General features: G+C 34.1%; 1 protein-coding gene across 1 annotated transcript in view; it reads left to right on the top strand.

The window, feature by feature from the left end:
• Nucleotides 1–1,214: 1,214 nt before the first annotated feature.
• The window catches only part of CrebA (Cyclic-AMP response element binding protein A), a 103,760-nt gene continuing 81,124 nt past the window's right edge, over nucleotides 1,215–23,850 (top strand). The window contains exons 1-2 of the mRNA XM_033473774.2: nucleotides 1,215–1,625; nucleotides 14,474–14,680. Of these exons, the coding sequence (XP_033329665.1) occupies nucleotides 14,615–14,680 (66 nt within the window). The 5' untranslated portion in view covers nucleotides 1,215–1,625; nucleotides 14,474–14,614. The remainder of the gene's footprint in view (nucleotides 1,626–14,473; nucleotides 14,681–23,850) is intronic.

Raw genomic sequence — 23,850 nt, 5'->3', positions numbered from 1 at the left:
TCTAGATACAATTATTTCTGCACCTTTTAGTATAGTGTGTTGAAATGGCTATAGCGAACGATTTATTTGGAAACAGAACGGAAGGACTCGAATTTTCAAGCATTCCCGCCATTGAGAAGCGGTCACTGTGAGACCTTACAGTGCACATTGTATTTAGAGTACAGATCGATGAACATTGACTACTAGACTACTAGAGACAGGACTTAAGAATAGGTTACTAAATCTAAACTTGACAAATTTAATTGATTTGCCAGCATCAATTCCTATATATATATAATATCTAAACTTGACAAATTTAATTGATTTGTCAGCATCAATTCCTATATATATATATATAATATCTAATCTTGACAAATTTAATTGATTTGTCAGCATCAATTCCTATACAAATCAATTAAATTTGTCAAGTTTAGATATTATATATATATATATATATATATATATATAGGAATTGATGCTGACAAATCAATTAAATTTGTCAAGTTTAGATTTAGTAACCTATTCTTAAGTCCTGTCTTTAGTAGTCCAATTCTCGCGCCATTTCCCTCTAGCCCTCTATTACGTTCGTGCATCACTTCTAACCGTCGCGCTTAATATCTCTCAAAATAATAATAAATCAATGTGAAGACTAAGCAAGAACAAGTAAGATTATATAACAATCAAAGAGGATAATAGCACTCACAATTAATCAGGATTCAGAAACTCCGATGCATTCAACCTTGATCAGTCATCGTACATCCATCACAGTCGTCAGGCATGTAAAGTCGCACAGCGCGTTAATCAGCAATTTCACAAGTCACCAGACATTCGTAATTTCATAAACATTCAAACATAAACAGTGCCAAAGATTCGAATGAAAATTCCACTCGGAAACGAACGTCGGTAAACCTTCGGATTCCCTCGACTGATCCACCGCATTAAATCAAACTGTAATCGCTCCCCTAGATAGCAACAATCCTCAAACAATCGTGCAAACAGCCACGCTCCATGCGCACAACCCACAATTTCTCAGAAGCGCGAAAAAGGAAACGCGATAAAGTAGAGATCTAAACCCGCGATTTCAAACCAGAAGCGGCCATGTTGAGCCAGCGATGTGTCGATGCGCGCGCAACAGGTTCTCCGGCGCGTGCGCGGGACTGGTTCTCTAGTAACAGGTGGTCCCGTCCGATTGGTCGAGAAATGGGAGTAGAATAAGTCCGCTTGAGCAGCACGTGCCGGCAGCCGTGCATTTACGCGGAGGACGTGAACGCGCGCGTATCGTCCGCCACGGTTTCCGTCGGGAACACGACTTTACCGATCGAAGGTCACCAGGAAAAGCTCGACAGAGAAGGAGAGCTTGGACTTCGACGGAAAGCTTGGTTCTTCCCTATTAGTGGCCCGATACGTTCGTAGGTGCACGGGTGTTGGCTATCGATCCCGCTGTCCCGATTCCCTGCATGTTCATTGGCGCCTCGGTTGCTAACAGTGCGTCGTATGGTACAGTGCGGGCTCCGTTCGATCAGTGCTGTTGTGGCCCTACTGTTAACGATATATTTGTGCAACTTTATTGCTGACCGGCTCGTTTAGGGTGATTGTTCGGAGCCGTCAGTCGGAGGGGAACTCTGCGCCGTGATCCATTATCGTTGGTGAGTATCCGGACGTGCTTTGCAGTACCTGTTTTTTCTTTTCTTTTTACTGTTTGGTGTTTTGCGGGCTCGACGGCGGCGGCACGTAGCAGCGCACCGCGACCGAGTGCACGTGCACGCGCGTGCATCTAACAAGTCGGTCACATTGAGCCGGTGCGCCGTTCCATCTGGTGCGTTTCCATCGCCGCATCCGATCGATTTATTATCGTCAACCGAACCGATCCGCCCCGCGGTGGGACGAGAAAGAAACCGTGTTGATACCAGCCCAAGCTTTTTCCGACAATTCGATTATGCGCAACGGCATACGCCTGGCGCGACCACTTGTCGCGTCTCCTGCCGCGCTCGTCTGCTAGCGTGTCTGCTCGGGGGTGTCGATTATGCCCGCCGATTTTAGTCGGTTTTAGTAGATCTTTTACTCGACTTCAGTCGATACTAATCGATCTTTTAATCGATTTTACCTTTTAGTAGATTTTTTACCTTTTAGTAATATCGGATTTTTGTATTTAGTTAGCTGAGAATTTTCAGGAATTCTAGTCGATTTTTTAGTCGATTTTACTTTCTGGTAATATCGGATTTTTGTATTTAGTTAGCTGAGAATTTTCAGGAATTATAATCGATTTTTTAGTCGATTTTTTACTTTCTGGTAATATCGGATTTTTGTATTTAGTTAGCTGAGAATTTTCAGGAATTATAATCGATCTTTTAGTCGATTTTACTTTCTGGTAATATCGGATTTTTGTATTTAGTTAGCTGAAAATTTTCAGGAATTATAATCGATCTTTTAGTCGATTTTACTTTCTGTGGTAATATCGGATTTTTGTATTTAGTCAACTGAGAATTTTCAGGAATTCTAGTCGATTTTACTTTCTGGTAATATCGGATTTTTGCGTTTAGTCAGCTGAGAATTTTCAGGAATTCTAGTCGATTTTACTTTCTGGTAATATCGGATTTTTGCGTTTAGTCAGCTGAGAATTTTCAGGAATGTTTCAAGCAACTTTAATTGAATTATTTAGGAACATACGCAAATCGGTATCAATACTGATTTCTATACAATAAATCAATTTGCTTCTACACTTCTATTATCAATATTAAGTAGTAATGTAGGTATAGAATAGTTATAAATCTCCCCTTTACCACAGATAGTTATTAATGACATGAAAGTTTTAATTATTGTAGCTGCTAGTTCTCGCTTACAATTAGTGTAAATAGGAATTAGATCCGAGTAACAGTGGGGTTTCGCAACAAGCATTGCATGTTCAACCCCCATATACTTATCCGGTGAAAATTCAGCCATTGCAGGTTCATTTAATTAAAACATGATGCTATGAATGTTACAGAATTGCTGGATTAAAGCATAAAAGAGAAACTAATGAAGAATGATTAAAACAATCGTTGTCTTCCTCCATAAACAATAGTACAGTGGTGTGCATAATTGCAGACTCAAAGAAGCTTTTACATTGTTAATGATATCTAATCGAAAACATAACAAAATATCGTATTTGTATATTTCTATATTAGAAATAATAGAAAATGGAATTATATACGATATCTTGTTAAGTTCTTTTTAAAATATAAAGGGTGTTTCAGCTAAAAAGGAGGTCATCCGCAGTGCTGTGAATAATTATAAACTCAAAGTAACTTTTACATTTGATACTCATGTCCAAATAAAAAGAAAAAAAGAAAAGAAACTATGTTTGAATATTCCTATTTTCTATTATTTCTAATTTACAGATACACAAATTTGACGTTTTATTAAGTTTTTGTTTAAATGCCATTAAAAAAATGTAGAAGTCACTTTGTGTCTATAATTATTCCCACCACAGTATTTAAAACGTTCACTGCATAACAATTGTATCAGACTATTTACTCTATTTTAATATAATATTATCATTCACGGTGAGTTCCTAAGGGTTCGACAAATTGCTTCGATTTTAAGGAGCTTTCGAGGCGTTTAGGTTGCGTCAGTCAGAGTGTCAACAGACGCTTGTAACGACTCTTTTTTAAAACAAGTTTTGCAGGTTCTATTATAAAAGCTGAACAACGAACAATAGCCGTCCGTCGATACGAGCAGATGCATTCAGTTCCACAGAAATAAACAAAAAGGTATCCCACGCGTTAATATTCTGTACCGCAAGAAAACGTTGAACTTCAGTCTTGGAACATTTCCAAGTGCAAAGAGTTAAAATCGCCGCAGCAAAGAGTTAATTATTGTAGCAAAGAGTTTAATCGCTGCAGCAAATAGAGTTGAATTCCGTAGCTACGCCGGAATGATCGAAAAGCATAAGTGCTTCGAACCGCGGCGAATCGTCTTCGAATATCATTACCATCCCTCTCCAATTACGCCTTATACAAATGTTAATCAGGATTCGACCGATTGAACAGGTTTACGATTTCTTCTCGGGCGAATGGCAGTCGCGCGTTACAGTCACCGGAGTTGTGTTGTGAAAGTTCGATGGTATTATTGTAGCCGGGATGGGAATGCTTTCTGCGTTGAGTCACGCTGCACGGCGTAGGCTTTTAACGCGAATGTGAAACCGGTGCTGACGATGATACCGGCTGTGTTATGCGGAGCCCGAATGCGGGTAGGGAAACGTGCTGCATATGTGGTTCTTATTTAAGGGCGGTTCACGCGACCGGAATCAGGCCAGATAAAACGCGCTCGCCGATAGCGGCCGTCGCTCGAGTTATCATCGCCGACACGTTTAACAGAAGTTTCTTTTCTCTTTTTTTTTTCTTTTTTTTTTACACGAAACGCTATTCGATTCTAGGTGTTCTGTGAATGCCAGACAAATATTGGAACAACGATAATCTGATCACTTGGGCAAATAGATACGATTGGCTTTGTCGAAATTTCTTCCACGGGTTTGATACGTTCGCTATCAGCGTTCGCTCACAGCTGATACGCTCGTTTCCATGAATCAGTCGCGAAAAAAAAATGGCAAAATATTTGTAACGAGAAAGCTTGTTGTGGCGAATATAGCACATTTTTTTGCGTGTACGACGAATGCATCGGAGTTGCGTTTATGGTACATCTTTGCGAACATGCGTGCGCCATAGATGCGTAACAATTCCTCTGTGCGAAGAGAGAAGTTCGAAAACCCCGGCACACACACAGTGCTACACGTTTCAATTTTGAATAACATGAATCTTTAGCAGCTTTAGTAGCTACTTTATAGTTTATATGATTATTTAATGGCATATGAATTTTGTATAACATCGATCGGATTTTCTCGATGTAAAACACAAAATTATAATCGTCGCGCAACATGTGACATAGTAAATTCAAAGTATTTTATTTATTATTTTTCTCCTGACAATGGAATGGACAAATTATATAATCGATTTCACTTAATTTCTGGGGAAGACTGTACAGAGTAATTAATAAAGAACCACGCGCGAGAGTTAAACTATGCGGAGTTATTAATAGGATTTGCGTTCCTACGTTATCGTATATAAAAAAGAAACTTAAACATCCTTTTTTTTGGAATATTAATGTTATACAATAGATCGTTAGCTTATGTTGCCGAGACCGATTCATTGATTTACGATCGCAATTGTTATCTCGAGCGAGAGATCGATCAAGAAATCGCAGATTTCAGGTAGCTGAACTGCTAAAAATAATGGATTAAAAGATAGCATGTCCCGAGGAATCTTGCTTTCGTAAAGTAACTGTGCTTATACAGGGTGTCTCTGCGTAACAGGTTACATAGAAGCGAAATTTGCAGCTCCTTTCACGAACTTGCTTTCACGGCTTCCACTTAGAAACGATGATTATTACAAGTAAAACAAATGGTACAGAGAATAGAGTCTGGAATTTCACTAAATTTCATTCGCAAAGGCAACGGTAATTAAAGTGTAGCCGCTCGGAGATCAATATCGAATTCATTAAAAATATACTTCGAAATTCAGGAATGGAAAATAATTTTTCGTTCGTGGAACTCGTTCCATGAGAAACCTTTTGGGAAGGTACACGAAGGGAAGGAAGTTCGGCAGTTCACCGTTCAATATTTGCACTCTCGGTTTGCGCAATTCTGACGTTTTATCAGCAGCTGCGGATATCAAAACTGTCTGTTTCCCGTGGTAAGAGTACATGCGCCGAAATGTCGCTCGACTCGAACGGTCCTCGACCGGATTGTTCATCGCCTGTCGCTTTCATGCAAATTAATGGCTCGTCCGACCTTTCGCTCGGCTGAAGATTCCGTTGGTCGGTGTCGGTATCGATCGGAACCGGTATCTCAAGGAAAATCGACGCGAGAAATTCAAATCTCTAGAACCTGCAGAAATTGATGTAATATTGTAATTTTTTTTGTAGAGGACGTTCGAATTACTAAATCCGGAGACAGCGTACACACGACAGTGTTGCCAATTGTATATTTGAAATTTTCTTGTATATATACTTCGTGTAGAAAAATAATCAAAATTTAGCGTAGTTAACTGGTTAGCTGTTTTTGACGAGTATACTCGTCGTAACACAAAATGTTACCATTTCTTTATGACGATTATAATTTAATAAAGAATATCGAAATATACTTAAGTATATCCTTCTAAATCAGTTAATTTTGACGAGCATACTTGTCGTAACATAAAATGTTATCATTTCTTTATGACGATTATAATTTAATAAAGAATATGGAATTATACATAAGTATATCCTTCTAAATTAGTTAGCTATTTTTGACGACTATACTCGTCGTAATATAAAATGTTATCATTTCTTTATGACGATTATAATTTAATAAAGAATATGGAATTATACTTAAGTATATCCTTCTAAATTAGTTAGCTGTTTTTGACGAGTATACTCGTCGTAACACAAAATGTTACCATTTCTTTATGACGATTATAATTTAATAAAGAATATCAAAGTATACTTAAGTACATCTCCTTCTGAATCAGTTAGCTATTTTTGACGAGTATACTCGTCGTAACACAAAATGTTACCATTTCTTTATGACGATTATAATTTAATAAAAAATATCGAAATATACTTAAGTATATCCTTCTAAATCAGTTAATTTTGACGAGCATACTCGTCGTAACACAAAATGTTACCATTTCTTTATGTCGATTATAATTTAATAAAGAATATATCGAAGTATACTTAAATATATCCTTCTAAATCAGTTAGCTATTTTTGACGAGTATACTCGTCGTAACACAAAACATAGCCATTTCTTTCCGTCGAGTATACTCGTCAAAAACAGCTAATTGGTTAAGGAGCAACAGCTAACTAGTTATGCTCTTATACTTTGAAAGTTGATTTTACCGTGAATAATCAAGTTATTGGAGTCACAGATTGTCCAAGTGATTGACAATGTTGCCTAAAGAATTTTTAGATCTGTACCCGTTTGCTATTTGCTATCCCCAGAATTATTTTATTCAGTCAGATGGTAAAAATTTATTGCAGTCACAGATTGTGCATGAGATTGACAACGTTGCCTGTAGTCAGACATGGGTAAACATGTTTCAACTAAGAAGTACAAATATTTGCAGATACAGTAGATTCTCTCGAATTGTCCCTCAGCTTATAAACAAAGATGGACAATTTAGGAAGAGGAGATACGATTGTTCGAGTTTCGCAGATCGTTTTTGTAGTTGCCGATTGTCAATAGCTATAAGAACGAGCTGCAAGGTATAATCGTATAATCGTATCTGCTCTTCCTAAATTGTCCATTTTTGTTTGAAAGTTGAGGGACAATTGGAGAGGATTTACTGTACTACTTTTTGCAACTGGTACATATACTTCATTTGAAATAGTAATTTATTTCTGTATCAAATGAAATACTAAACGATGGCGTACTTATATACTAAATACTTAAATATATTGATAATTAAATAATATATTAAATAATATATAAATACTTAATTGAAATAAATATTTACTTTACCGTGCATGAAATGAATGAATATTATTTTTATGAAATTTTGCCGACCAAGCAACTGCGAGTATCTCTTGACTTTTGTGTTTACATTTGAGATATCCTACATTATTAAAAGCAAACAGATCTTGAACGTTCCAATTACATTCGTTAATTAAGAGAAATATAAGAAAAAGCTTATTTTTCTAGCTGTTTATTTTCTCTCATAAATATTAATCGCAAGAAATAGAATTTCAGATAATTAATCGAAATTTAGACACATACGATACTATTTCACACAGTTATTTCCAGTACATTTTAAGAAAATATTATTGCAATTATTAATTTTCGTTACCACAACATACAATGACTATATATGTATAACGAGTTTAAACAATATTATAAAATTGTACTATTAAATAAATCTTGAAATATCATTTCATACGAACAAGAATATTTCATTAACTACTTCCAATACTATAATAAACATTTTTACCCAAGACTGCCTACGGTATTGTTAGAAATGTATTTGCAATTTGCAACCCTCAATGCTGAATAATTTTAGCCGGATGGTGAAAGTTCAGTCAGCTGGAGTTAATTTTACAGCGGATGAGTAAATGATTGGAGCCACAGTTTGTCCACGTGATTGACAACATTGTCCGCAATGTAATTGCAATTTGCAATCCTGAATGCTTCATAATTTCATCCGGATGGTAAAAATATTCAATGTAGCCAGGCCACTCTGTATTTCAACGTGGACTCCTCGATTCCTGCAATTGGCTCTAATAATATTTATCGATTTCACTCGTAGTTGTCACGATTCACGCATGAAATGGCAAGCTCGTCAACAATCAACCGGTAAAAGCATTTCACAAACAGCCCTCCGAAAGACGTCATTAGTCTACCCGCCGCAGATAACAGAAAAACAGTTCACGTGATCACGATAAGACGAGGGGGGGGGGGGTGTAATATTTTTTCAACTAATCTGACCAAGGTGGAAGGTAAACACGATGCGATTACGCGAAGGCAACAGCTCGCGAATGAATGCAGCGGGCTTTTTAACGGACCGATTACTTTCTCGTAGCTACGCGGGCATGGCGATCCTTTCTCTAATGACTCGATCGCTTAGCAATTGTGTTAAGCGAGGAAGATATTAACCCTCGCATCGCGGACCATTTTCGCAACTCTGCTATTGACGATGTTCATAATACATACCTCTAAGCTTTGTTCAGCTAATTTTTCAAAGCTTATTTTTAAAGATATTTCTTGCTTGCTTCTTTTTTATTCCTAACAGAACAGAAATTTATTTTACTTTATCTTATTTTATTTTATTTCATATTATTTCATTCTATTATTTCATTCTATTATTCCGGTCTATTCCATTCTATTATTTCATTCTATTATTCCATTCTATTATTCCGTTCTATTATTCCGTTCTATTATTCCATTCTATTATTCCATTCTATTATTTCATTCTATTATTTCGTTCTATTATTTCGTTCTATTATTCCATTCTATTATTCCATTCTATTATTCCGTTCTATTATTCCATTCTATTCCATTCTATTCCATTTTATTCCATTTTATTCCATTTTATTCCATTTTATTCCATTTTATTCCATTTTATTCCATTCTGTTCCATTTTATTCCATTCTATTCCATTCTATTCCATTCTATTCCATTCTATTCCATTCTATTCCATTTTATTCCATTTTATTCCACTCTATTCCATTTTATTCCATTCTATTCCATTTTATTCCATTTTATTCCATTTTATTCCATTTTATTCCATTTTATCTTATTTTATTGCTGAAAATTTAATAATTGAGTGAATGATTTAGATACTATGGATCCACAAATTGACTCAGTCACCACCTTGTGAGAATTAAGTTGCGATACGTACTCTAGAATTACGATTGCTAATAGACAATCGCGAAAATTACGATGACCGACAAGATGGCGCCGTGGTGCAATTCGAACGTACTACAATATCGGGAAACCGGCGATATTGCGTTTAGCAGATTACGTCCGTAAAAATCTGGTACTTCCAGTTGATTTCTGACCTTCAGTCCGAGTTTACATTTAATCACGCGGATTGCTGGTGATATCGGATCGACGGACGATCGAATGTAATTAAGACGGTACCGGAAATCGTTAGTTGACGAGTCGGTGCGATCTGCTTTGAATCGATATTATGATCAACGTAATAGTGTTTAAAAATCTGAAGGATGTTAGTGTAATTTTTTTCTGTAGACGATTTCGAAACAAGAAATTTGATCTTTCTATAAATTTATAAATGAATTTATTATAAGTTCGTAAATCAAATTTTAAGTTCGTAAATAAATGTATCATAAATTCATAAATCAATTTAATTTTATAAATTCATTTATGAATCTTATATTTTTATATAGCATCATACAAATTTATAATTTTTATAATAAATTAAATTTAAAGATTACAGATTTGATTACAAACTCTTTTGTAACTTCATTTAGGGGAATTTATTTTTAAACATATCTTTATGTAATTTTGTAATTATATAATTTCGCACCATAAAATTCTAATTACATTTGTTGAGAAACAGTGAGAAATGAACAAGGAACGCGAAGAAAATGAATTAGTAGAGAATTGTTTTGTATTTTAGAGAGATTTGTTTTTGGAATTATTTATCTCAATTTTTGGAATTGCTTATCTAAAAGCATTGCAGAGTTTATGCATTTAATAAAGACAAATGAATAGATGAAATATAAAGTGGTACAAGTATTAATGAAATTAATGATCACTGGTATATTATTTTCTGTGCATCAGGATTGTTAATGCTGGATATACATTTTTATTTATTTTCTACTTTCCACAATTGATGCAAAACATTTTCTGATCTCGCATAGTCTATAAAGTTGATGCATATAAGATCATAATCATTTTCATAAAGAAGTAAAGAAAAACTACTTTGTTAATCAAATTACTGTTTGAAACTGTTTTAACAAGATCATTTAACTGAAGAATAGTAGATGACGTAGATAAGCTTGGCGCACGAAGGAGTTGCGTAATTTTCGAGTAAATTACAGAAAAATGATTTTGTGCATAAAGAAAGTAAGGAATTATTGTGTTGCAGAATCACTGACATAAACCCTTGTTATGCGACTCTTCGTTGAATTATACTTTTGTATAACTTGTTGTCATATACTTGATGTTATACCTAAATGTTACACTTTTTATTCATGAGTTTTTTTATTATATTTTATTTAAAATTTAAAAAATTTTCAAATAGTTATTTTGTATTTTCTTTGTCTTATTCGTATACACATATTTTCGTATACACAGGGTTTTTATTTTGTCCTCCTCGTTGAAATATCTTCGTTATTTTCGGTCATATAAAATGTGTCAAAACAACTTTGTTTAATTCGAAGGTAAGAAGATTATAATTCATGTTTCTCTCTCTCTCTCTCTCAAGGTTATTCTTTGTCCAGTATTAAAGTCATCGCTAATTTTTACACACTAAACTCACCAAACGACATCTGACACTGTGACTTTTAAACGATCTTTAAATGACCTTTAAAAACTAGGGGTTAATGTGCAGAAAATATCGATGACTTTCAATACTTGAAAAAAAAAACGATTTTGACTGGTAAAAAAGATATAAATCATAATATTCCTAGCTTTGAAGGAAACAAAGTTGTTTCGACACATTTTCTTGTATCGGCAAAAATAACGAAGATATTTCAACGTGCAGGATTAAATAAACACCCTATATACGTATACTTTACATAGCACTTAAAACTTACAACCATATATCAGTTAAATTAAATTTGAATTCGTGTGTATTTAATACTATATAACTATAGCGTGGCTCTCTTTATAATCTATAATCTATAATTGGTGTTCGAAACTCTATAATTGTTCGCGGAATCATTTCCCTCGAAAGCAATGTAACATTAGCAAACAAATTCACGCAGTTCGATTTTCTAAAGAACCAAAAAATCTCCGATGTGTACGAAATAATGCAGCAGGAATACATTATAAATGACTTTTCTGTTTGGCTCACTATGCAGGCAACGGGTGTAAGTTCGAGCCACCCGTTACGTGACCGATAGCGTACTTAACCCATAGAGACAGGTCCATTGATCTCGTTAGAGTGCCCGGCGGCCTGCAATGCAGTCGTGCATCGTGTTGCAATGTGGAACAACAGAAGGTATTAAATGCCAAACCGTGCCCGGTCATAACGCGACGCAATTTACATTCGTCTATTTGTCGGGCGTTTGTACACCGGAATTGGTGTCTGCCGTCGTACATCCATCGTACATCCGTCGTACATCCGTCGCACATTCGTCGTACGTATGTTCGTAGCAGGCCTGGGCACGTTTCGTTTGAAATGACAAATCATTCTTTGAAATAATCCGATTTTATTTCAAATACTTTATTGTTTTCATCTCACAGATAGCATAGAAAACTAACTTTACGCTGTTTCCGATTCAAATACGTTATTTCCAAATAATTATTTATTTGCATTATTCGCTCAAATAAAATGAACAAGTAATTTGACGTAAGAATTCTTGAATCGATTGTCACTGAAATGAATAAGAATGAATACAAATTCTTGAATCGATTGTCACTGAAATGAATAAGAATGAATACAAATTCTTGAATCGATTGTCATTGAAATGAATAAGAATTAATAATCGATCGAAATCAACTGAAAATTATTGAATTAAACTAATTTTACTTAACTTATACTTTATATGAAGGAACAAATAATGTAATGAATTGTTTGATCTTAAATCTGTATAAAGAGAAGAATTATTTCATTTTAAATCCGAATATCAAATGAAGTAAAGAATTTTATTTTTATTTCCAAATAACAAATAAAGTAGAGGATTATTTCATTTTAAATCCTAATATCAAATGAAGTAAAGAATTATTTTTATTTCCAAATAACAAATAAAGTAGAGGATTATTTTATGTTAAATTCAAATATCAAGTGAAGTGAAGAATTATTTTTATATCCAAATAACAAATGAAGTGGAGGATTATTTTATTTTAAATTCAAATATCAAGTGAAGTAAAGAATTATTTTTATATCCAAATAACAAAAGAAGTAGAGAATTATTTTATATTTTAAGTCCAAATATCAAGTGAAGTAAAGAATTATTTTTAATAATAAATAAGATATAGAATTATTTTATTTTAGATCCAAACAACAAATGAAGTAAAGAATTATTTTTATATCCAAATAACAAATATATTAAAGAATTATTTTATTTTAAATCCAAGTAACGAAATCATTTCAAAAACTATTTGACAGCTCAAATAAACCAACGTATAAATATTTCAAATAACATGGAGCAGAATAAATTTTTCTTCACGATTACTATTCGAATAATTTATTACGATAATGTCCAGACTTGATTCGTCGTATATTCGTCGCACATATCCGTCGCATGTCCATTGCATGTCCGTCGAGCATGTTCGACGGAAATGTATTGTTTCCGACATTAGGTGACTCGTTTCAGCGGAATTTTTCGCGTGCAAATTTTTCATTCCCAGCCATCGCGCCGGAGAGAGAGACGGTGTGTATCTCCGCGAGACTAATTATCGCGTCGGTTTGCTCAAGACTTTGCTTGTTCGAATGCGCGCGGGACGCACCCCGCGTGAATTTCGACGAAATCTGCGGGACGGATCGTAAACAATTACTTTTCAAATCGTTTTCGTTCGGTCCGTATCGAAAGAAAGTTTCCACGATGAAGCGAACGTGCAAAATGATCGTTGAATTGCAAATGATGCTTGATGGGGCGTGTACTATATGGCAGTACGTGTATGGTTCGTAGGGGAGACTGGGGCAAAGTTAGCTCGGAGAAGTTTAGAAAACGCCATAAAATGTTTTCTCTCTCTTTGGTAAACAAAATACTAAAATAAAATTTAAACTATAGTTGTATATCTTATCTGTTATAAATCGAAAATCTCACATTTGATATAATAATATTAAAGTAGTTTTAAAACTGCATAGAAAATAAACGAAGTACCTAATTAGTTATCTTTGCCCCACATGGAAAGAAAAGAGGTTTCACTATGGGGCAGTGAGAGCCTGAAACAAAAACAAAATATAAAGTTAAAAGTTAAACAAATCAATTAAATGTTATTGAACTAATTTAACACATTCGTCAGTTTGTAAATAAGAACAACACTTTGGGACATTCTTAGATAGTTATACTTAATTACATTTTTTGAGGTTAACAAATCTTGGTTATAAAATATAGAAATTTTAGGTTAGTTTTAGGTTAAGTCACTGTGCACACATATCGTTCACGTATTTTTCATCTGTTCTCCAATATAGCTGAGTTTGCCCCCAATAACATCTTCATCATTAATCGAATTAATTTAATCATTTTTGGCTCATTTTACATTATTATTAATAAAAATATTAATATCCATAGCAATCAAACGCACAAATCAAGATTTCTAATCAAATTTCAAGCAAATCATTTATTTATTCAAATTCCCCAATTTCTATTTTATATATCTATTTAAATATTTAGACAATTATTGAACGGAGGTGTTGACATTTTATTACATTATTTATTCATGAAATAAGAGTATTATTATAATTTGAAATTATTAATGTAATTATAATTATAGTAATAATATATTAATATTATTTATTATATATTATTATTATTTATTATTATATTAATATTACATTATAATAATATAATAATTATTATAATTTAAAGTATTATTAATAGCATATAACTAAATTACTCCCAAATTCTCTCCAAGACTCGTTTTACGCCCCCGTCTCCCCTACGAGATGTTTCCGTGTGTCCTGTAGGCTCCGAAATGAATTTATATATTTATCCCGTGGATGGCGGACAAAATGATGTGGAAAACAAGCGTAAACGTCCGAGTAGAAAATAGAGAAGACAGATCGGTGGCGAAACGGTCGAGGAGTAAAAGTTGCAGACCGCTTTTTCCTGAGAAAGATTCCGTTTTCAGAACGTATCCGTGATCGACAATGGATACCCGAGGAGAGATCGTGCCTGTGCTCCTCTGATGATCTCTATCCTCCATGGGCAGATACTACGATTCAACGACTGGCAGCAGAACCATTAGGAACGATCCAGCTAGCTTAGGATCATGGAATTCTACGACGTGGGAACCAGCGACCTTAGGGAGTTGTGGGAGTCTTACCTCGCCGAGCCGGTGAGTTCAGACCCTTGTTTTCTCCGAATAACCTGAACTTTCGACACATTCTACACGGCCAGACGCGCCGGCGCACCTGTTCAAACCACGCCGTCTACGTTAACAGAGCCTATTAGCCAGTTTTTCTAACGAATTTGCATAGTTAACCGCATTGCTAACGACCTAGACTCGCTCCGTTCGTTTTTTGTCGATCTTTCTCCCCGCGCCGTTTGCTTCTGTTGCCGCGCGTATCAGCTTAATGCTCTGCAAACATTGAGATTCGTTCTGCCGATATTTAATGGAGGATGAAGAATATGGTACGCTGAATTCGTTTTAGAAACTTCTCTAGACGATCGGAACGGCGCGACTTTCTTTCCTGCGACGAGATCGCGGATCTCCGCGCGGAATCGAATCTTTTCTGCATCTAGAAGAGCGGATTTTCCTGCACTGATCGACTTAAAACGTCTGAATTAACATTTTCGATCGTCCAAAATACGATGCTTCGATCGAATGAAATTATTTTGGAATGATCGAAAACAAATTGTAAGTGGAATTACATATATTCGGATCTATACGAAGTGTATACACTCGTGAGCAAAGTTTGAACTGCTGTAACTTAGTTTAAAAAAATTCGATACACATGAATTTCGGCTAATTTTAAAGAGTAAGGTCTCTACTTTTCGATCCTTGCATCGGTTTTGTTTCTAGGTGCTTTTTTTTACTCGAATGCAAGGCGAAAATGCAGAGGTACTTTCAGTTCGCAAGAATTCTCTAATTTCGAAAGTCTGCGACGAATTCTTCTCGCACTTCTTTCCGTAATTTTATTAGCTTTGCGATTTCATTTTCTACCAATCTCTGTTAACTCTTTTCCTGTTTTATCTATTTTTCAGTTTATTTTATAGCTTCACGCATTCAGAACAACGGATTTGGTCGAACACGCATAGTAAAAGTGCCAAGTCGAATTGAACTTGATACGCTCGATAGGGTTTTGATTTTTTAAAAATCGGTTTTGCAGTCGAAAAATCTGACAAAATTCTCCAATGGCGTATCTAAGGCGACAGAAACCTCGTGATTTTTCTCACAATTTTCCGTTGAATTGAAAAGTCACAATTCCACAGGTTTTCCATTCTTTGCTAAGAATACCTTTCGATGTAAAAAAATGATTTTATCATTAATTGTACGTATCTATTAGAAACGATATTATACTAGTTTAAATAATAATAAATAATATACTAGTCTGAAGTTATATGTCGATCGCTGGGATCTGCAGTCAACTTCAAATATGAAAATATAAATAATACAAATACAGTTGGTCAGAATCGATGCACGCGCGCGCGAATTGCAACCGGTGCATTCACTCTAACTTTGAGATTTTTAGATTTTAGGTAGATTTAGATAATCGTGTAGATTTAATTCTAATGAGAACAATATTTAGAGCAGTAGTAGAACAGTAGTAGTAGTAGTAGTAGTAGTAGTAGTAGTAGTAGTAGAATAATAGTAGTAGTAGTAGAATAGTAGTAGTAGTAGTAGTAGTAGAATAGTAGTAGTAGTAGTAATAGAATAGTAGTAGTAGTAGTAATAGAATAGTAGTAGTAGTAGTAGAATAGTAGTAGTAGTAGTAGAATAGTAGTAGTAGTAGTAATAGAATAGTAGTAGTAGTAGTAATAGAATAGTAGTAGTAGTAGTAATAGAATAGTAGTAGTAGTAGTAGAATAGTAGTAGTAGTAGTAGTAGAATAGTAGTAGTAGTAGTAGAATAGTAGTAGTAGTAGTAGAATAGTAGTAGTAGTAGTAGAATAGTAGTAGTAGTAGTAGAATAGTAGTAGTAGTAGTAGTAGTAGAATAGTAGTAGTAGTAGTAGAATAGTAGTAGTAGTAGTAGAATAGTAGTAGTAGTAGTAGTAGAATAGTAGTAGTAGTAGTAGAATAGTAGTAGTAGTAGTAGTAGTAGTAGTAGTAGTAGTAGAATAGTAGTAGTAGTAGTAGTAGTAGTAGAATAGTAGTAGTAGTAGTAGAATAGTAGAACAGTATTTCAGAAAATAAATTGCAACACCGACAATTTGTTCTGTAATGATTCAATAAAAGCCTGAAATTGATTAGAAAGGGCGTCTTACACGAAAGGCAGAGAGCTCTGTATCCGTGAATCCACCTGTACACAATGGCCACTCCTTTTCTCTCACGTGTTCTATTCTTGCCGAGAAAGTGCTCGTTTTCGATCACGAACGAAAGGAAACTAGGCGCAGGAAAAATGGATATTTCGTGTTCCGTGCCTCTTCCTGTTGCCAGAAGAAGTAGGAGAGGCGTTTGCATTGTCAAAGGTCGTTAACATATAATTAGTTATGCCTTGCGAGGATCGCTTTCGCGATTCCTATCGGCTCTTGTTCTCGGATCGGGGAAACCTCATTTCTGGATTCCCGACTTCTGACTCGGAAAATCTTCGATCTTGCATCCACGTTCGAATTTTTAGCAGTCGTTCCTGCATTAGATTCGATGACGAGATCGATATTGATCTGAAAGGGGATTTGCATTGATCTAGCCACGACTGTCGTGACATTGTAAGCGTCGAACATTAAACTGAACATTAATGATTGAAATATACATGCTGACAAAAGTTGAGAAACTTTACATATAGTTAATATTTGAGTAAAATTTGATATTTCAATAAATATACTTCTGATCAGATTGTGTGTATCACATGTCACTCAAATAAAGTGTGTATCACAGTGAAGTATCGTGCGACCAATAAAAAAAATAAAAACGAAAGAAAATACAAAATAAATAGGAAAATAAATACGAAAATAAGATGAACAATACAACAATGAAATAGAAATGAAAAATACAATAATAAAATAGAAATGAAAAATACAACAATAAAATAAAAATGAAAAATACGATAATAATATAGAAATGAAAAATACGATAGAAAAATAAAAATGAAAAATACAACAATGAAATAGAAATGAAAAATACAATAATAAAATAAAAATGAATAATACAACAATAAAATAAAAATAGAAAATACAACAACAATGTAAATGTGAAAAATACAATAATAAAATAAAAATTGCAATTTAAAAAATTATAAAAGAATAAAATTGCAATTTTTGTTGATACAACACAAATTCTTACCCTAGATCTTCAATATATTGCGTGTTCAGAAGAGTTTACTTTGCAAAATTGACATAAATATAGTAATTTAGTTTGATGATTATAGTTTCTAATAAGAGTTCGCAATAGAAGTTTGTTGCTCGTTGAAACGGAACCAGGAATTTTCTAGACAGAATCGCGCTATCTCTCTCTCTCTCTCTCTCTCTCTCTCTCTAATTATGATTTTCAAACTACAATAAGCTACTGTTTGGAATGCTGATAACGGAGCGATCACTGTGCGATTCGCTGACTTTTTTATTTCCAAATTCTTAGCCGACTGTAGGCACAAGGTTCAGGTTGATCAACAAAGTATGCCGAATACCGTGAAGATAATAACTGAAGACAATAATGCGAAGATAATAAATCTCCTTTTATCACAGCCGAACACTTGCAAAACAAAACACGTTTACTTTGTTCCGAGATTCAATATGATTTCAGTAGATATCTGAGATACCCCCGAAATGTTTAACTCACAGAATTTTGTATCGTAGCGATAACAAAGGAACGTAGATTTTAACATTGTCCAGAATTTCTTCTAAATTTATTGATTTCTGGTCAGAGCTGTTATAAAAAATGTGTCCGAAATTTCGACATTAATTTGATGTTTACAAATTATATTCAGTGCTATAATGTTTTCAAAACTGCCGAGTCGTTTCTTCAAAATATCAGCAATTTGCTCTAATTTGTTCAGTTAAATGTTTATCAACTTAAGTTATATTTTACAAAAAATTACCAATAATTACCTCCATGATATTTGATATATTCATTTACGGAACGTTAAACTTTACATTGGCGTTAATCTTAGCTGCCTGAATTCGTCCGAAATAAAGGAAATTATTAGTTAAAACATCTTGTCGAAAACATTTTTTTTTAATTATATAATTGATTAGCTATGTTTATAGTTAGCTTTATAACGAACAAATTGTAAATTGTTACATTAAACATAATTTTTCGAAGTATACACATGCACGTTAGCATGTTAGATCCGATGTTCCTTAAATATTTATTTAATGTTGACAAACGTTCGTAATTTATTATATAATTATTTATATAATACAAATTTTATCAAATCAGTGGAAATGCTTTGATTTTAATAATATATTACGGTATGTATATATTTTACACACACACATATATAGATATATATTTTTATTTATTAATTTATTTATTATATAATTATTTATACAATACAAATTTTATGAAATCAGTGGAAATGCTCTTTTAAAACGCATAACATAATGCCACCAATAACTTGTAGCATACACCCTATAATAATCGCCATAATTTTTCAACATTTCCACAGATTCGATAAAATTTGTATTACATAAATAATTGAAATCTCTTCTCAATTTCTTTAATATTTATTAAATTTATAATTATTTATACTTTTATATTTTTGATGCGCCAATCGTCGTATCTTTGTATTCTCTTTAAAAAGACCTAACAGAGTACTTACCACGTCCACGGAGGAAAAGTTTTATAATTGCCCGAGTTCACTCGGTTCGAGGCTTTCATCCTAGATAAAGCGTATACGCGAATTCTGTAATGCTCTTAATTAAATAACATATGATTATTCGTGGAAGAGATCGGTGACGCAACGTTTTGCGGATCGTCTGCCGCACGTATTTCGCGAAACAAGTTTACGCGCGGTCATGTGACTCGTAGTCTCGAGTTCTGTTCCATTACGGTTCAGTTACGGCTGGCAAACATAATGAAAGGAATATTGTTGGAAGTGTGTATGTGACGATATACCGTTCGTTCGACGCCGCGGAGAGAAGCTCCGAGCGTTTCTCGAGCCGTGTGGCGCGCGCGTATTAGTGTCAGTTTATTCACCTGTATAAATAAGTTGTCGTCTACGAGGAGCCTACCTGGTACTTGTATGTATGTATGTACTTACATTCGCACCTGTTCGCGACACAGGAAGCAAGAATATTGTAGCACGTGGTTTACACACGATTACGACTCTTTGAGCCATTAGCACACAACTGCCGCGAAATATTCGGCGACACAATGTTTAATATTCAAGAATTTGACGCGGTCGTTCTATCGTCGCGTCGCACGGTCTAACGAATGCATACATACATGTATAGAGGCGTCCGGGACAAAATTCATAACTTCTAAGCCAATTCAGTTGCGACCTAAGACCCCTAATTTTTTTTTTTTTTAAGGGATACAAAGGTGCATTGATTTATGGAAAAGAAACACAATTTTATTGATCAAAAATTCTAAATATTCTAAACTAATTCATTTTCGACCTAAGACTCTCCTGATGTTTTTTTAATAGGGATACAAAAATGCATCGATTTATGGAAAAGAAACACAATTTTATTGATAAAATATTCTAAATATTCTAAACTAATTCATTTTCGACCTAAGACTCCTGATATTTTTTTGATAGGGATACCAAAATGCATCGATTTATGGAAAAGAAACACAATTTTATTGATCAAAAATTCTAAATATTCTAAACTAATTCATTTTCGACCTAAGACTCCTGATGTTTTTTTAATAGGGATACAAAAATGCATCGATTTATGGAAAAGAAACACAATTTTATTGATAAAATATTCTAAATATTCTAAACTAATTCATTTTCGACCTAAGACTCCTGATATTTTTTTGATAGGGATACCAAAATGCATCGATTTATGGAAAAGAAACACAATTTTATTGATAAAATATTCTAAATATTCTAAACTAATTCATTTTCGACCTAAGACTCTCCTGATGTTTTTTTAATAGGGATACAAAAATGCATCAATTTATGGAAAAGAAACACAATTTTATTGATAAAATATTCTAAATATTCTAAACTAATTCATTTTCGACCTAAGACTCTCCTGATGTTTTTTTAATAGGGATACAAAAATGCATCAATTTATGGAAAAGAAACACAATTTTATTGATAAAATATTCTAAATATTCTAAACTAATTCATTTTCGACCTAAGACTCTCCTGATGTTTTTTTAATAGGGATACAAAAATGCATCAATTTATGGAAAAGAAACACAATTTTATTGATAAAATATTCTAAATATTCTAAACTAATTCATTTTCGACCTAAGACTCCTGATATTTTTTTGATATGGATACCAAAATGCATCGATTTATGGAAAAGAAACACAATTTTATTGATAAAGAATTCTAAATATTCTAAACTAATTCATTTTCGATCTAAGACCCCTAATTTTTTTTAAAGGAGATACAAAGATGCATCGATTTATGGAAAAGAAACACAATTTTATTAATAAAGAATTCTAAATATTCTAAACTAATTCATTTTCGATCTAAGACCCCTAATTTTTTTTAAAGGAGATACAAAGATGCATCGATTTATGGGAAAGAAACACAATTTTATTGATAAAATATTCTAAATATTCTAAACTAATTCATTTTCGACCTAAGACTCTTCTGATGTTTTTTTAATAGGGATACAAAAATGCATCGATTTATGGAAAAGAAACACAATTTTATTGATAAAATATTCTAAATATTCTAAAGTAATTCATTTTCGACCTAAGACTCTCCTGATGTTTTTTTGATATGGATACCAAAATGCATCGATTTATGGAAAAGAAACACAATTTTATTAATAAAGAATTCTAAATATTCTAAACTAATTCATTTTCGATCTAAGATCCGTAATTTTTTTTAAAGGTGATACAAAGATGCATCGATTTATGGAAAAGAAACACAATTTTATTAATAAAAAATCATTATTATATATCTTAATTTTTTTTATTGAATAAAAAGTTGTTTACTAATTTTTCCTATTTCAATTTATTGTCGTATGATTACTGACTAACTTTTGTTTGAAAAACTTCTTTATCAGTTTATCGGAAATGCGTGTAAAATCGAAAGAAGGCACCTCTGTGTTTACATTCCCCCTCTTACTAGCTACCTCACTACCGCAGCTATCGATCGCTATCGGCCGACGGCGATCTTCGTCACAGTTTTCAGCCAATAGCGATCGATAGCTGCGGCAGTGGGGCAGCTAGAAAGAGGGGGAATGTAAACACAGAGATGCCTTCTTGTTGCGCGAGGACTATATACTTAACACTCTATTTATACTTTATACACTTATATATATTATACACTTTTATTATTATATACACATATTATACACTTTATACACTTATATTATATACTTATACACTCTACTTATAATACATTTATACTTAATATAGTTCAAAAATCATTTATACTTATACACTTTATTAATACAGTTTTCGATCAATGATAATTTTCTTCGAAATAACCATTTCAATCAAAGTTGTTCCACCCAACAAATTCTTGAATTATGGTAGAAACAGCTGTCAGTTTTGAACAATTCTTTTGACAAAAATTTTCAACCGTTGAATTTTGATTTTAAAAAGACCATTCGAAAATTGACGGAACGTGAAGTATTAAATTATAATACATCGTTATTAAGCAAATAAAGTATCGTTTTGAACGTACACAGATGAAGAGAAAACATATTGCTGCAGCCAGTAAATAAGATACGAAAACAGAATTGATATTAATCCAGAGTAAAATTCGTTTGCGGTGTTTGCTTTCATGATTATTACGGCGATTGAGACACTGAAACTTCCGTCCGAATCGTTTCGATAATATTTGGACGAGATCGGGGACACATAACGGTCGTATAATGTCCGAAACTAAACGATAGCTCGTTACGTTCATCCCTATTTATCTGTCGTCTCGTTTACGTCCAATCCGAGGGCCGCGTCGGCTGTATTAGTATTAGTCGCCGAGCCGCATTTAGTGCGCCCCTTTAAGTCGACAATCGCATTGCCGTTTACTAATTACTATTTAGCGACCACGAATGAAACGCTCTTATCGAATATTCATCGGAGAATTTCCTTACCTCCTGACCTGTCGCCCCGCTTTATGGTCATTCTTAACGACCATGTTTTTTCGAGTACGAAATTACCACGCACGCTCCAACAGTTATCTCTATTCATAGCTCGACCGATTAAAGTCACTGTACACCTATATCGTCGTTTCAATACAGATTGCAACACCGTTTGACAAAAAAAAAAGAATAACTATGATAACGAATGTACATTTCGAACCGGCTGTAATGACAACAAATTCTGTAGATATTATAGATCAACGACTGCAGAAATGTCTTTGAGAGAGAGAATGAAGCATGCGAAAATGTATCCTGCTGCTATGGAGTTTATAGAGGACAAATTCAAAAATACGTTTCTTTCGTTTATTTTTAAACGATAATACAAAAAATGCATTCTTCTGTTGTATTTTTTTTCGAAGAAGAATGTAGAAACACGTTCTTCCATTGTTATTTTAAAAGATGCATGTAACAATTCATTTTACGAAAATGGACAATTTGGGAGGAGAAGATACGATTATTCGAGCCTTCCGGCTCGTTTTTATAGTTACCGATTGTCAACAACTATACAAACGTGCCGCAAGGCTCGAATAATCGTATCACCTCTTCCCAAATTGTCCATTTCAGTGCGCAAACTGAGGGCGAATTAGGGAGAAATTACTGTACCTTGTTGCTTCGCGGTTTTTCTTGCCAGATTCAGATCCAATCAGACCATTTTGTATTGTCTTTCGGAAATTTGCACCGCGTGCTGCCATCACACGCTTGACCGACTCCTTCGACCCTTAGCATCGAGATGGCAATAAATTACATAGGCGTAGGTCTAGCACAGGGACATTCACAGCAATCCGAAGTGTGGCATTTCCGGGAGAAACAACTGTATTAGGGCGTTTTTAAATTCTAGCTATGTACTATAACTAGCCTACCACCGTTTTAACACCGATTTACATTCACGTTGGCTCCCCTTGCAAGTACTATCGCTCTCACGCCGCCAGGAATTTCGAGCACAATTTTCATTAGAAGCGCAGAAGAAGTTGGTCGAAAATACCGGTTCGAAAATGATTGAAAAAGAGGCCGGAACTCTTTCCCCGTGACTCCTCCGTGATTCGTAATAATAGCTTGATCATCCGCGCCGCTAATCTTCCGCAGACATCAGCCGCAGTCGGTCGCGTGTGCCTGCGATCCGAAACAAAGAC

The sequence above is a fragment of the Megalopta genalis genome, chromosome 3 (assembly GCF_051020955.1).
Source record: "Megalopta genalis isolate 19385.01 chromosome 3, iyMegGena1_principal, whole genome shotgun sequence".
Taxonomy (NCBI): domain Eukaryota; kingdom Metazoa; phylum Arthropoda; class Insecta; order Hymenoptera; family Halictidae; genus Megalopta; species Megalopta genalis.
Note: the sequence above shows the minus strand (reverse complement) of the source record. Positions and strands in the feature narration are given on the sequence as shown.